The sequence below is a fragment of the Macaca mulatta genome, chromosome 12 (genome assembly GCF_049350105.2).
Source record: "Macaca mulatta isolate MMU2019108-1 chromosome 12, T2T-MMU8v2.0, whole genome shotgun sequence".
NCBI lineage: Eukaryota > Metazoa > Chordata > Mammalia > Primates > Cercopithecidae > Macaca > Macaca mulatta.
In genome coordinates this window covers 23,857,842-23,872,466 of record NC_133417.1, presented here as the reverse complement: position 1 = coordinate 23,872,466, position 14,625 = coordinate 23,857,842, and the positions used below count along the sequence as shown (strand labels likewise).

The window sequence follows — 14,625 nt, the reverse complement described above, 5'->3', positions numbered from 1 at the left end:
CTGCATGCCACTGTAGCCTACACTAAAAAACAGAGAGGCAAACAAGAAAACTGTGCTGGGAGTAAGGTCCCCAAGCCAGTGCTTCACAAATTGCTATTAAATTTTAGAGTAATTACAATTTTTCTCAGATAAAATGCCATGTTTGGAAAAAAAACAAGTATCATTAAAAATACATTTTACAGAGATGCCACCCTGAGCAACACAGCACGACCATGTTTCTAAAAAATAAAAATCAAAAGCTAGTGGTGGAGTATGCTTGTATTTAGGAGGCTGAGACAAGGGGATCGTTTAAACCCAGCAGTTCAAAGTTAACAATGAGCCATAACATTGCCACTGTACTCCATCCCAGGCAACAGAGCAAGACCCTGTCTCTAAAAAGAAATCTAAAAATAAAAAATAAAAGAAGAGGTGCCTGAGTGATCATCTTAAAAAAAACAGATTTTTATATACTACCTCTCCAACTAGATTATAAATGCTTAAAATAAGTGACTACGTCAATTACTTTACTTGCTTATTACCTGTCCCCTCGCAAATACACACACACTCACACACTAGAACAAAGCTGTATCTTCAGAGCCTAGAAAAAGTGTTTAACACATATTTGTCACTGTAAAAAATTTGTGGAATACACAAACAAACAATTTGCCTATATAGTCTCAGTGTCAAAAATATGTGTTTCTAAATGATAATAATAACGTGCATGAAGTAAAAAAGTTGGTTAGTAACAAAGGATTGTCCTTTATTATTTTCACTCCTGAACCAGTTTCCCCTTCCCCTCTCTCTTCAGAGGCAGCTAAATTGCTTACCTCTAGGCCCCAGGTATCCCTAAGGAGAAAAAAAGTACCAAATTACAATCCTCATGATGGGCACCCAATATTGAGCCATATCTATGTTGTAACATAGCTTTGCTAACATCAAAACTGTTTCAGTTTTTCCTACCATGGCTCAACCCCACCTCTCCATTCCTGACAAAAAAAGGACTTACCAAAGAACTGTTCATGGTTGTATCTGTTGTGCAAGCAGCAAAGTAACCTTCAGCATCTGCAAACTAAATACAGATAACAAGGTATAAAATCCAATTCAATTTATATTACACTGTAGGACTAGTCAGACATGACTCAAATAAATAGAAGCAAAAATCCAGAATCAACCTACAAGAGTATAACTGTTACTAACAATAATAGCAGCTAATGCCACATATTCACCATTGTGAGGTAGGTATTATCTTCATTTTATGGATGAAAAATTTGAGGCTGAGAGATTTTTAATCCTGACAGTCAGGATTAAAACCCAAGTTAGTCTAAAACAAAAGCTTATGCCCTTTTCACAACACTACTATAATATTTCAGATAAGTAGGGAAAGGAGGGATGGGTTAGTTAAAAAGGCAAGTAACAGGCCAAGGCTGGTGGATCATCTGAGGTCAGGAGTTCAAGACCAGCCTGACCAACATGGTGAAACCCTGTCTCTACTAAAAATACAAAAATATTAGCTAAGGGTGTTGGCACGTGCCTGTAATCTCAGCTACTCAGGAGGCTGAGACAGGAGAATGACTTCAACTCTGAAGGTGGAGGTTGCAGTGGGCCAAGATCGTGCCACTGCACTCCAGCCTGGGCGGCAAGACTACGTCTCAAAAAAAAAAAAGGGAAGAAACATCTCAGTATCTCAGTATTATGATGAAATTAGTTTTGACCTCAAAAACCTCTGAATGAGACCAAGCGTGGTGGCTCACACCTGTAATCCCAGCTCTATGGGAGGCTGAGGTGGGTGGATCACTTGAGGTCAGGAGTTTGAGACCAGCCTGGCCAACATGGTGAAACCCTATCTCTACTAAAAAATGCAAAAATTAGCTGGGCACAGTGGCGTGTGCCTGTAATCCCAGCTACTCAAGAGGCTGAGGCAGGGGAATCGCTTGAACTAGGACGCAGAGGTTGCAGTGAGCCGAGATCACGACACTGCACTCCAATCTGGGCCACAGAGCAAGATTCCGTCTCAAAAAGAAAAAAGAAAAAAACCCTGAATGAATTTCAAGGTTTGGACCACACTTTGAGAATCACTGCGCTAATGCTATATGATTCCATTTCATATTCATAGCTAGTCTATCATTATCTCTGCTGAAAGTCTGAAGAGGTTAAAAAACTTGCACAAGGTCAAAAGTTGGCAAGTGATAGAATAAGATTCAAACACTAGAGCCCCATGCTGTAAAAGAACCCTAAAAGATCAATAACAAAAAGGGAGTCATTGTAGAAAAATAAGACGCAGACAACAAACACAAGAGTTCTACTTTCCAAAAAATATATGAGAAAGTAACCAAAAACATGCACATTAAACAAGCTATCATCATTGTTCACCTGTCAAGTTGCCAAATGTCGGGATGTTGGTAAGGGTTCAATCATGAGATTTAATGAGTGTTTAACAAGGGTTTAATTATATACTGCTAACAGAGATAAGAATTAATGCAACCATTACAGACGGTAATTTAGCAATAAGAATTAAAAGCTTTAAAAATGACATTACTTGGCCGGATGCAGTGGCTCACGCCTGTAGTCCCAGCACTCTAGGAGGCCGAGGTGGGTGGATTGCTTGAGGTCAGGAGTTCAAGACCAGCCTGACCAACATGGTGAAACCCCGTCTCTAATACAAATACAAAAATTAGCCGGGCATGGTGGTGGGCGCGTGTAATCCCAGCTACTCAGGAGGCTGAGGCATGAGAATCACTTGAACCCAGGAGGCAGAGGTTGCAGTGAGCCGAGATCACGCCACTGCACTCCAGCCTGGGCAAGAGTGTGAGATTCTGTCTCAACAACAACAACAAAAAATGAATGAAGTACAGAAACACTACAACATGGATAAACCTTAAAAAGAAACAATTCCATTTTCATTTTTATTTTATTTTTTTTGAGACAGTCTCACTCTGTCACCCAGACAGGAGTACAGTGGCGCAATCTCTGCTCGCTGTAACCTTCACCTCCCGACTTCAAGCAATTCTCGTGCCTCAGCCTCCCAACTAGCTGGGATTATAGGAATGCACTGCCATTACTGGCTAATTTTTTGTATTTTTAGTAGAGACAGAGTTTCACCATGTTAGCCAGGCCGGTCTCAAACTCCTGGCCACAAATGATCCACCCACATCAGCTTCCTCAAGTGCTGGAATAATAGGCATGAGCCACCGCACCAGGCCCAATTCCATTTTTGTAAAAAATAAAAAATACACACATGAAAAGAATGGTAGGATATATGTCAAAATATTATCAGTGGTTATTCCTTGAATGGTAGAATTTCTTTTCTTCTTCTTGTTTCTCTGTATTTTCTAAATTTTCAACAATATACCTATGCTAATACACATACAATTTATCCCTACATGTGATATTATGATGTATATATAATTGCTACAATGTACATGTATTACTTTTGCAAAGTAAAGAAATACGTACTTATATTTTTGGTAAGTTAAATTTGTGTGTACACATGAGTATACATTTGCAGGCTTCACCTAAATTTAAAAAAAAAATTTAATGTTTTTTATTTATTTATTTATTTATTTATTTATTTAGAGACGGAGTTTCGCTCTGTCACCAGGCTGGAGTGCAGTGGCGTGATCTCAGCTCACTGCAACCTCTGACTCACGAGTCCAAGCAATTCTCCTGCCTCAGTCTCCTGAGTAGCTGTGACTACAGGAGCATGCCACCATGCCCAGGTAATTTTTGTATTTTTAGTAGAGACGGGGTTTCACCATGTTGGCCAGGATGGTCTCGATCTCCTGACCTCATGATTCGCCCACCTCAGCCTCCAAAAGTGCTAGGATAAGAGGCATGAGCTACTATGGCCCAGGCAGGTCTTGAACTCCTGAGGCTCAAGAGATCTGCCTGCCTTGGCCTTCCAATGTGCTGGGATTACAGGTATGAGCCACCAAGCCCAGCTTTAAAATACAATTATTGAAAGCCCCTGACTGCAGGGTGCGGTGGCTCAGGCCTGTAACCCCAGCACTTTGGGAGGCCAAGACAGTGGACTGCCTGAGGCCAGACTTTGAGACCAGCCTGAGCAACATAGTGAGACACTGTCTCTACAAAAAATACAAAAATGAGTGGGGTGTGGTATTGCATGGCTATGTACTCAGCTAGAGAGACTGAGGCAAGTGGATTGCTTGACCCCAGGAGTTCAAGGTTATAGCAAACTATGATTAAACCACTGCACTCCAGCCTGGGCAACAAAGTGAGACCTTGTCTCTAAAAATAAATCAGTAATTTTAAAAAGAATGTACTTATTAGATAAGACAAGAAACAAACAATACTATTTTAACCCACAAAAAATAATACACATGAAAGAAAAAGATTAATAGAGACAGAAAATAATATAGTGGTTACTAGGGTTTGGAGGGAAGAATGAATAGGGGTTATTTTTAAGTCTGTGTACAGACTTTCTGTCTAGGATGATAAAAAATTCTGGAGCTGATGGTTGTACAGCAAAGAAAATGCACTTAATGCCACTAGTATACATTTAAAAATAGTTAAAATGGTATATTTCACATTATATATATTTTAACATAATAATTTTTTAAAAGGATTAATATAAGAAACAGTTTTATAATTCTTCATTCTCAATAATTCAAAATTTCTACTTCTATAAAGAAGATATATCATTATATAAACTCATATTTCTTTCAACACTATGAATGAGCATGTTATATTACTTCAATCAAAGAATATAGTTTGATTAGCCAAACATCTAAAATATGTCTGGAAATATGAGATTTTCATTTTAATACATAAAACTTTGAATTGTTTTGTTTCCAGAATCCACCTAACAATTAGAGGATACTCATCCAATCTGCAAAGACTCTTGACATTCTTCTTATTCCTTAGTTTCATCTTCATCGCCACATTAATTGATTTGGACTAATTCAACAATTTTTAACAACTCAGAAAACGTCATGGAGTAAGAGTTCTCACAAAATATTCTGATACTACTTGATTAGAAGAATACATTTAAAATCCTGGACGAGAGCAGGTTTCCTTATATCATCTTCACTCGCTTAACTGAACAACTTAAAATAAGACTCTCCTTAAAGAAACTAATACGTCTTTAAACTTTGAAAAAACATACATATACCCCCTTCCCAACAGACACTTAAAATTAAAAACTTACAAAAGCAGCATGCTTTCCGCGAAGTCCTCTTGTACACTGTTGTCTCCATGGCTTCCAAATAATAAAGCCCAAAAGGTACAAAACAAACATAGATGTTTTTGCAAAGGTGCTGAAGAATGGTTTGTTGTACTGGGTAAAAACATACTGCAGAGGAACAAGTTACACAGACAACTTTGAGATGATCTTAAACCTTATTACCCGTCTCCAAAATAAAGTCACTACATGATTTTTAACTCTTCAGAAGTTCACTTGGAAAGAAGAAGTCAAAGGGATTACAAAAATATTTTAGATTCATTTCTGAATACTGTATTTACCTTGCATACAAAAGGATATCACCAAACAAAGCAGCAACAACCTGTTAAAATAAGTTTGGTTTAACATTCATTGAAACCTACTATGAAACAGTGCCTATACTAGGAGCTAAAGAAAAATAAGACAGGGCCAGGCGTGGTGGCTCACGCCAATAATCCCAGCACTTGGGGAGACCAAGACAGGCGGAGTGCTTGAGTCCAGAATTTCAAGACCAGCCTGGGCAACATGGCAAAACTCTGTCTCTGCAACAAAATAGAAAAATTAGCCAGGCGTGGCGGCATGCGCCTGTAGTCCCAGCTACTTAGGAGGCTGAAGCAGGAGGATCCCTTGAGTTCACAAAGGTTGAGGCTGCAGTGAGCCATGATCAAGGCACTGCACTCCAGCCTGGGCAACACAGCAAGACCCTATTTCATAAAGAAAAAAAAGAGAGAAATAAGGGAAGTTATCCTGCCCTTGGGGAGCTTAACATCTAATAGAGGAGACATATATATGAAGACAATAAGCATAATGTGCCAAGTAACAAGAGAGGGGTTCAGGATACCATGGGAGCACCAAAAGGAAACTGACAAATTTCAACGTTATGGACGTTTCCCAAGGGAGACTAGTGTTTTCTGTTTGTTTGTTTTTAGTGTATCGTGAATATAAACTCACAATTTTTTATATCCTAAGAAAATACCTAGTTATAGCCACTAAAAAGGCATAGAAAAAAATGACAATCCAGGAGGAAAGTGCAACTCTAGGACGTAAACGGTGGTTCACGCCATTTGATACTAAAAGAAACAATGGCTCTGGCCAGGCACAGTGGCTCACACCTATAATCCCAGCACTTTGGGAAGCCAAGGTGGGTGGATCACTTGAAGTCAGGAGTTCAAGACCATCCTGGCCAACATGGTGAAACCCAGTCTCTACTAAAAATACAAAAATTAGCTGGGCATGGTGGCAGGTGCCTATAATCCCAGCTACTCAGAAGGCTGAGGCAGGAGAATTGCTTGAACCTGGGAGGCAGAGGTTGCAGTGAGCCAAGATCGCACCATTGCACTCCAGCCTAGGTGACAAGAGCAAAACTCCATCTCAAAAAAAAAAAAAAAAAAATCAATAAGGCCATATTAAAAAGACTTAAAGAATTCCAGCTAATAAATACAGAGGGAATAACTCAAAAAAAAAAAATCACCATTTTGCAACCCCTAATGAAATACTTTATCTAGACAACTTAAACGTGGATATTCAACTATTACCTAAAAGGTGATGAGGAACTTTATAGTACTTAAATGGCATCATCTAAATTGAGACTTGCAGTCATTAATCTCATGCTGGAATGTTACAGGAAGTACTCAGTACCCCAAAGTATTCTTTCCTGAAAACTAAACCTAAATCGACTTTATACCTAACTACCACTTTACAAGAAATAAAGAGAAAAATAACAAGTTAAATGATACCCCAAGGAAACAATCAGCTAAATCCAGAATGTGTGATACACCCAATAGGAAAAATGACCCAGTTTCTCCAACAAATTAATGATATGAAAAAAAAAAAAAAAAAGGAGGGAAGATACAGTTAAGGAATAAAGTGACTTAAAAGATATCACAAATGCAACGCGTGATCTTTGTTTAGATCCTAACAAACTTAATGGGAAAAAAAAGTCCTTGACACCACTGCAGAAAACTGGACTGGAGAAAACTGAACATGAACTGGATGTCAGATGATCTTAAGGAATTACAGTTAATTTTGTTAACTATGTTAATGGCATAGTGATTATGTTTAAGAAAATTAAAAGTCCTTTTCAGTTTCAAGTATATAGGAAAGAAATTGTGGCTGAAATGACATGTGACATATGCTTTAAAATATGCTTTAAAATGCTCCAGGAAAAAAGTTTTGAGGAGAGGTTGATAAGGTTGGCAAATTTGGTTAACTGCTAAAGGTAAGTAATGAACACAAGGAGATTCATTATAATATTCTACTTTGTATACGTTAGAAAATATCCATAATAAAAAGACTGATTTTATTTTTGAAATACACACTTTATCTCCAAAGTTTGCTTTCTTTTTTCTTTTTTGAGAAGGAGTTTCACTTTTGTTGCCCAAGCTGGAGTGCAATGGCATGATCTCGGTTCACTGCAACCTCTGCCTCCCAGGTTCAAGCGATTCTCCTGCCTCAGCCTCCCGAGAAACGGGGATTACAGGTACCCACCACCACACCCAGCTAAGTTTTGTATTTTTAGTAGAGACTGGGTTTTACCATGTTGACCAGGCTGGTCTCAAACTCCTGACCTCAGGTGATCCACCCACCTCATCCTCCCTAAGTGTTGGGATTACAGTCATGAGCCACCACGCCCAGCCCTATCTCCAAAGTTTAATGAGCATATCTGGTTGAAGAAGTAGAGACATTACATATACTCTTGAATAATGAGATTATAAAATATCCTCTTACTAAAATATTTTACTTTAAAACAATAAAGATGAGTTTTTTTCTCCAGTTTCATTAAAGTACAACTGACAAATACCAAATATATGTACTTTTTACAACGTGGTGTTTTGATATATGTATACATTGTGAAATGATTACCACAAACAACACATTTTTTCTTTTCTACTTTGCTTAGATATGGTTAAATTATAACTTAACCAGGTGCTATTTGGTCCTAAATTGTATTAACTGATAAATAAAAGCAAACTATTTATTTTAAATGAAAATAAAATTTAAAAGATAGATTTAGTTCCCTGTCAATATCAAAGACATTTCTTTGAGGTAAAAGTACAAAATGTTCATCTAAAAGAAAGTTATAGAAGAGTTCTAAAACGAAAAATATATGGCCTATTAGATTCCAGAGACTAACTCCGAAAAGTATAAAAACTTATATACTTGGCCGGGTGCGGTGGCTCACACCTGTAATCCCAGCACTTTGGGAGGCCAAGGCGGGCGGATCACGAGGTCAGGAGTTCGAGACCAGACTGACCAACATGGTGAAACCCCGTCTCTACTAAAAATACAAAAATTAGCCTGGCATGGTGGGGCACGCCTGTAATCCCAGCTATTCAGGGGGTTGGGGCAGGAGAATCGCTTGAACCCAGGAGGCGGAGGTTGCAGTGAGCCGAGATCGCGCCATTGCACTCCAGCCTGGGCAACAGAGCAAGATTCCATCTCAAAAAAAAAAACTTATATACTCATAGAATACAATGCCAATGTCAATATTTACTTAGCTACAATATGAGAAGACCTGAGTATTAAACTGCTTTTGAAAGTTAAATTCATTTTATAAATGCCAGTTTCCTGCTGTATATTCGCCTTAAAATTGCAACATAGAAGTTGAAATGCAGACTTCTGAAAATAAAAGTTGCTTTTTATAGGGATCATTAACCAAGCAGAATAAAGTATACAAGTAGAAAGAAAAACTAGCTTGCAAATTCAAAATGCCACATTACTACCAATAGGTCATCAATAAAGATACAATTTAACTGAAGGAAATTGTAAAGATACAACTTAACTGAAGGAAAATTATGAGGTATACCAAGCACCTCATAATAAGGTTTGAGTCAGCAAGCATAAATGTGGATGCAACCACTCATGGGCATAACAGTGACCTACACATGAAAACTCATTATTTTTACTCATTTGTCCAAAAGCACGCTGAACTTTCTAGTAAATGGTGACATTGTTTTGCATCCTGATAGTTATTTCACTAGAAAATAATATTCACAGAAAGAATTTGAATTTAGAAAAAAAGCCAAAAGTAACACTTTCAAATATAAGAAAATATGCATAGTCTCTCTAAGTAACCCTCCCTAAAAGATGCAAGAAAACTGTATGAAACAATAAAAAAGATCATCCTTTCAGTTTTAACTTCAAGTGGCAATCATTCGATATTTTTTAAAAATTCGATAGCATTTAAGATACTGCTTTGAGAAAGCAGGAGATTGTAATGGCTAGAGTTACTACAGGTTAACAGTAACATCGTGGCTGTAATGTAACATCATTCCTGGACCGCAGGTACGTACCGAAGTAAGTTCGGAGGAAGCAACCCATATCACATCAACAAGCAGCAGAATAACAATCCCAAGAGCCATTCGCCTGCGCTGAGTGAAACCACTGTTCTGGGAATTCATTCGGTTCATGATAAACACACACACCATTTGCAGTCTGTTTTTTTTAGAAAATACAGATCACATTAGAGATGATTTTAGAAAAATAACCATTAAAAATCAGAAAATTAGTATAACAGAAACATCTGACATGTGTTAGCTAATGTTCAGTGTGAAAGTTACATAGTGGATAAGCATGTGGAACCTACCTGGTCTTAAGAGCCTCTCTGAGATCCTCAAGAGCAATGCCGGAAAACTTGGCAGATCTCAGTCTGAAAGGTGAAGAACTCAGCACCCCTAAAAACAACCATGAAATTATGCTATGAAAACGTCAGTAACTCAAGGTAAGATTCATCACATCGTTTTTTACTCTTCGCCTTCAAACTGAAAGCAAATCAAAGAAAAGGACCAAAAGGTGTTAAACATACTTGCCACCTTTCTCAGTACTTTCATGGTATCCACTGTACGCTTCAGATTATCCTTAGAGAGATACGCGATACCGGGCGGGCAGCGAGGGGGAGTAATATACAACAGACGGCACATTTAAGAATAGTTAACTACTAGAAAATAGCTTCTCTGAATTTCACAAACACAGAACTCCATTCACCTCTCCACCCAGAGGAATCCATCCCCGGGGACAGCGTCTAGACACTGTTTCTAAAAGTGTCTTTTCTGTCCCCGATCTCCTGGAGTGGAATTTGGTTATCCGAGAGTAAGTGATTTGTTGTGGATCTTGAAGGCACCTCTCCAATATCCTCAAGTGGTAAAAGAAAAGGATTCTCCACGCTCCTCCACCCACCTCTGTCAAAACATCCAGTCATTTCAAAAGAAACAGCTGGGAAAAGGAATCCTCCTCCTGTTTTGGAGCGGGGAAGACAGTTAAGGCAGTGACGCCTCCCCGGCGAGCCGAGGCGAGGGCGCACGCACGGCTTCCTCAATTGCCAGGGGTGGGCGCAGGGCTCGGGCGCCCCTGTCAGCTCCCGTCCCTCCGCCCCTGGAGACCGTCACGGTTTCGGTCAAGGCGCTCCGGCTGCCACCAAGGGCAGGAGGTGGTGCTGTTGGTGGGCACTCCGTCCCGGTTTGGGCTCCGGTGATGTCGGGGCCCTTCCCTGCCTGCCTACCTGGCCTTCCTGCCCCGCGATGGCGTCGTGGCGGCACCATGAGCGGACCGGCCAGGCCCCGCAGCCGCCCAGCGCCACGGCCGCGGCCTCGGACTCACAGAGCTGTCACGGCGCCTGACATCGCGCCGCACTTGAGGCCCAGCTCCTGAAGCCGCGGTGCCCCTCAGGGAGAGGCTGCTGACACCACCCAACTCCACTCGGCCCAGGAGGGCGTGGAGCGGGTGAGGGGAAGGGACAGCTCAGTCAGCGATGGCCGCGGAGACCCGGGGTTCTGCTCTGGCCCCGGCCCCGCCCCCGGCTTGCCCTCCGCGCAGCCTCGCCCCCCCCCCCGCCCGAAAGCGGCGACACGTCATAGAGGCGCGACGGCGGACTGCGCGTGGGCGCGTATCCAGCGTGGCGTGGCAGAGGCTAGGGAAGTAATGCGAGGCGCTCTGCAGCGAACGAGGATACACGGCGGCGAGGCGAAAAAAGAGCGAAGATAGGAAGAAGGGAAGTAGGGCGAGGTGGAGGAAGAAGAGGAAAGCGAGCGTGGGTGTCTGGGGCAGAGCGTTGGACGAGGGAGTGCCAAACCTAAGCCCGCCTTAGAACGAAAGCTGGCAGCTCCGTTTCACAAACTGCGAACCTGAAACTTTGGATATCCCTTTCTCGACAGCCGAAACGCAAAGTGGCTTAGAGTGCTTTTGATTCTTGAAACCTTTTGTATATAAACAAGATCTCAGCTCTAGGAGTTACAAACTACATCCTAGGGCAAGCTACTTCAACTTCTCTGGCCCTCGGTTTCTTTATCTACAAAATGGACATGATGATAGTACCAGCCACATTCGTTTTTTGTGTATATGCCAGGATTGCATGAGTTTACAAATGTGAAGGGCTTAGATCCATTCGTGGCACATAATAAGAACCTCACAAATGTTAGCAATTTTTTGTTTGTTTGTTTTGAGACAGTGTCTCACTCTGCCACCCAGGCTGGAGTGCAGTGGCACAATCACAGCTCACTGCAACCTCTGCTTCCCGGGGTCAAGCGATTCTCCAGCCTCAGCTTCCAATGTATCCGGGACTAGAGGCGCAAGCCACCAATGCCAGGCTAATTTTTATATTTTTCAGTAGAGACGGGGTTTCGCCATGTTGGCCAAGCTGGTCTCCTACTCCTGGTTTTAAGTGATCCGCCCGCCTCGAGCTGCCGAAGTGCTGGGATTATAGGCGCGAGCCACCACGCCCTGCCAAATGTTGGCGATTATTAAACTGTATATAGATTGTTCCTTAAATATTTTGACTATTCCATGGGAAAGGTTTGTTCAGCATCCTGATTTCTATCTAGAAGACAAAAACAAGACTAAAGGGTTCTGTAATTTAACATCTTGTCCAGATGGTGTGAAGAAATTAAGTTCTCTTACTCTTGTAGTCACGATTTAGTGTACCTCTTACCTTTTAAGTCTTGTTTCAGTGAAGTTGAATGCATATTCTAGCGACTAATAAAACAATGCCAATGAGCATTTTAATTGATCGAATCAATTTCAAATAAACTATAAGCATCAAACACCTCTAATAAATCATTCAGAAACGTATTGTGCAAGAAAAAAAAAAAAAAAAAAAAAAAAAAAAACCTTAACCAACTACTTGGTATGACTACTTAGGGGAAATTTCGTTGCAGACATTAATCATATTATTCCAGCACCAGTCTCTTTTTTTATTTCGTTAGCATTCTTTAGGGTATCAGCCCGTAAGACGCCTAAGAATTCTTTATGCTAATATTTGATGTATAGTCTGAAAAAATAATAGCATTATAAATATCTCTCAGAATCTTAAGAGTCAGGAAAGCTAGATACCAATTCTTAATCTGACTACAATTTGTTATATAATCTTGAGGATTATTCTACTTTCTACTGTGCCTCAGTTTCTTCTATAAATATGAGCTTCTGAATTAAAATATTGTAAATGATAGTACTGTGTAAGTTACCATTATTACCTCCTGTTTCCAGACCATCTGTTAAAGGACAAGCTGTGGATATTCTTGTAACGGATAAAGTAATTCTGGCAGACTGTCTTCAGCTAGTCTCAAAACCTAGTTTAACTTCCATTAATATCTTTTCCCTGGGTTATTTAAGGGAAATTCCACGGGACTGCTGTAACATAGGCCCTAGTGTGTTTCTGTGCTGTGGCAGCATCCTGAGCATCTCAGGCATTCCTTTTTTTGTCCTTATGTCTATGTCTTACCCAAGGCTAAATCTTCAACTGTGTAATTTCAAATGTAAGTTCCACAAGAGAAAGGATTTTGTTCTGTTTTGTTCTTCACTATTATCCTCAGCATCTAGAATAGTGCCTACTATTCTCTAGCTGCCAGTCAATGTTTGTTCAATGAACTTGAACATCCTGCTGTCTCTTGATCTTTTCCTTATACTTAATTCCTTTCCGAAGTCTCCATTTCTGTCATTTAGAGTGAGAAAAGAAAATTATTTTTATCTGAGGAATGTGGTTATTTTAAACTGTCAGACCCAGAGGGACATTAAAAGGAGACAACAATCACATCCTACTTCTCCCTTGAGCTAGGTATTCATCTCCTGAAACTGCTTGCTTATGCCACAAGTAGCTATAAATTAACCTAATGTCGCATCAGACACTATAACCTACATCCTATAGCTTAACAATGTAACCAGTCACTAATAAATGTTATTTCCATAAACCAATAAGAATTCTGTACACAACGTTGTATCAGTTCACTCCTTGTTCCCTTTTTTGCCTTTAAAGATTCACCTGTGGGCCGGGCGCAGTGGCTCACACCTGTAATCTCAGCACTTTGGGAGGCTGAGGCAGGCAGATCACGAGATCAGGAGTTCAAGACCAGCCTAACTAACATGGTGAAACCCCGTCTCTACAAAAATTAGCTGGGCGTGGTAGCATGCACCTATAATCCCAGCTACTCAGGAGGCTGAGGCAGGAGAATCGCTTGAACCTGGGGGTGGAGGTGGCAGTGAGCCAAGATGATGCCATTGACTCCAGCCTGGGCAACAGAGCAAGACTCTGTCTCAAAATAAATAAATAGGCTGGGCGCGGTGGCTCAAGCCTGTAATCCCAGCACTTTGGGAGGCCGAGACGGGTGGATCACAAGGTCAGGAGATCGAGACCATCCTGGCTAACCCGGTGAAACCCCGTCTCTACTAAAAAATACAAAAAACTAGCCGGGCGAGGTGGCGGGCGCCTGTAGTCCCAGCTACTCAGGAGGCTGAGGCAGGAGAATGGCGTGAACCCGGGAGGCGGAGCTTGCAGTGAGCTGAGATCCGGCCACTGCACTCCAGCCTGGGTGACAGAGCGAGACCCCGTCTCAAAAAAAAATAATAAATAAATAAATAAATAAGATTCACTTGTGATGGCTGCTAATCGGTGTGTATATTCAAGGTAACTTGAATCTATGCTCCTAGGTTGCAATCTTCAAGCTTGGCCCAAATTAACTCTACTTATATTAACTTTGCTTCAGCTTCTTCCTTTTAGGTCAACAGAGTAGCACTATTTTTTCTAAGTCCCACAGGCTTGATCTTTTATTAATTTCCTTTCTACTCTTCAAAGTCGATCACTCTTTGGAAATTTCTCAATAGTAGACCCTTAAGATACATAGGTGTTAAGTCTGATACCTTCAAAAATAATCCCCCAGGCCGGGCACGGTGGCTCAAGCCTGTAATCCCAGCACTTTGGGAGGCCGAGACGGGCAGATCACGAGGTCAGGAGTTCGAGACCAACCTGGCTAACATGGTGAAACCCTGTCTCTACTGAAAATACAAAAAAATTAGCCGGGAGTAGTGGTGGGCACCTGTAGTCCCAGTACTTGGGAGGCCGAGGCAGGAGAATGGTGCGAACCCAGGAGGCGGAGCTTGCAGTGAGCCACGATCACACCACTGCACTCCAGCCTGGGCGACTGAGCGAGACTCCATCTCAAAAAATAAAAATAACAAAAAAAAAAATCCCCCAAAATATACTCTAG

The 14,625-nt window shown here is 41.0% G+C and overlaps 1 protein-coding gene across 10 annotated transcripts in view; it reads right to left on the bottom strand.

Moving 5' to 3' along the window:
• Positions 1 to 10,925, bottom strand: part of SLC35F5 (solute carrier family 35 member F5) — a 79,577-nt gene extending 68,652 nt beyond the window's left edge. For 7 of the 10 annotated variants that reach the window (XR_013401969.1, XR_013401970.1, XR_013401971.1 and 4 more), the window contains exons 1-5: positions 10,653 to 10,925; positions 9,741 to 9,828; positions 9,448 to 9,589; positions 5,144 to 5,287; positions 986 to 1,048 (exon numbers count right to left, since the gene is read on the bottom strand). Coding sequence is in view for 6 of the 10 variants with exons in the window: in XM_015109948.3 (XP_014965434.1) it covers positions 986 to 1,048; positions 5,144 to 5,287; positions 9,448 to 9,589; positions 9,741 to 9,828; positions 10,653 to 10,692 (477 nt within the window). In the remaining 4 variants the exon portion in view is untranslated. Of the gene's footprint in view, positions 1 to 985; positions 1,049 to 5,143; positions 5,288 to 9,447; positions 9,590 to 9,740; positions 9,829 to 10,330 lie in introns of all 10 variants that reach the window. The other 3 variants (XR_013401972.1, XM_015109950.3, XM_077956873.1) reach the window with 1 other exon arrangement.
• Between the last annotated feature and the right edge of the window lie 3,700 nt (positions 10,926 to 14,625).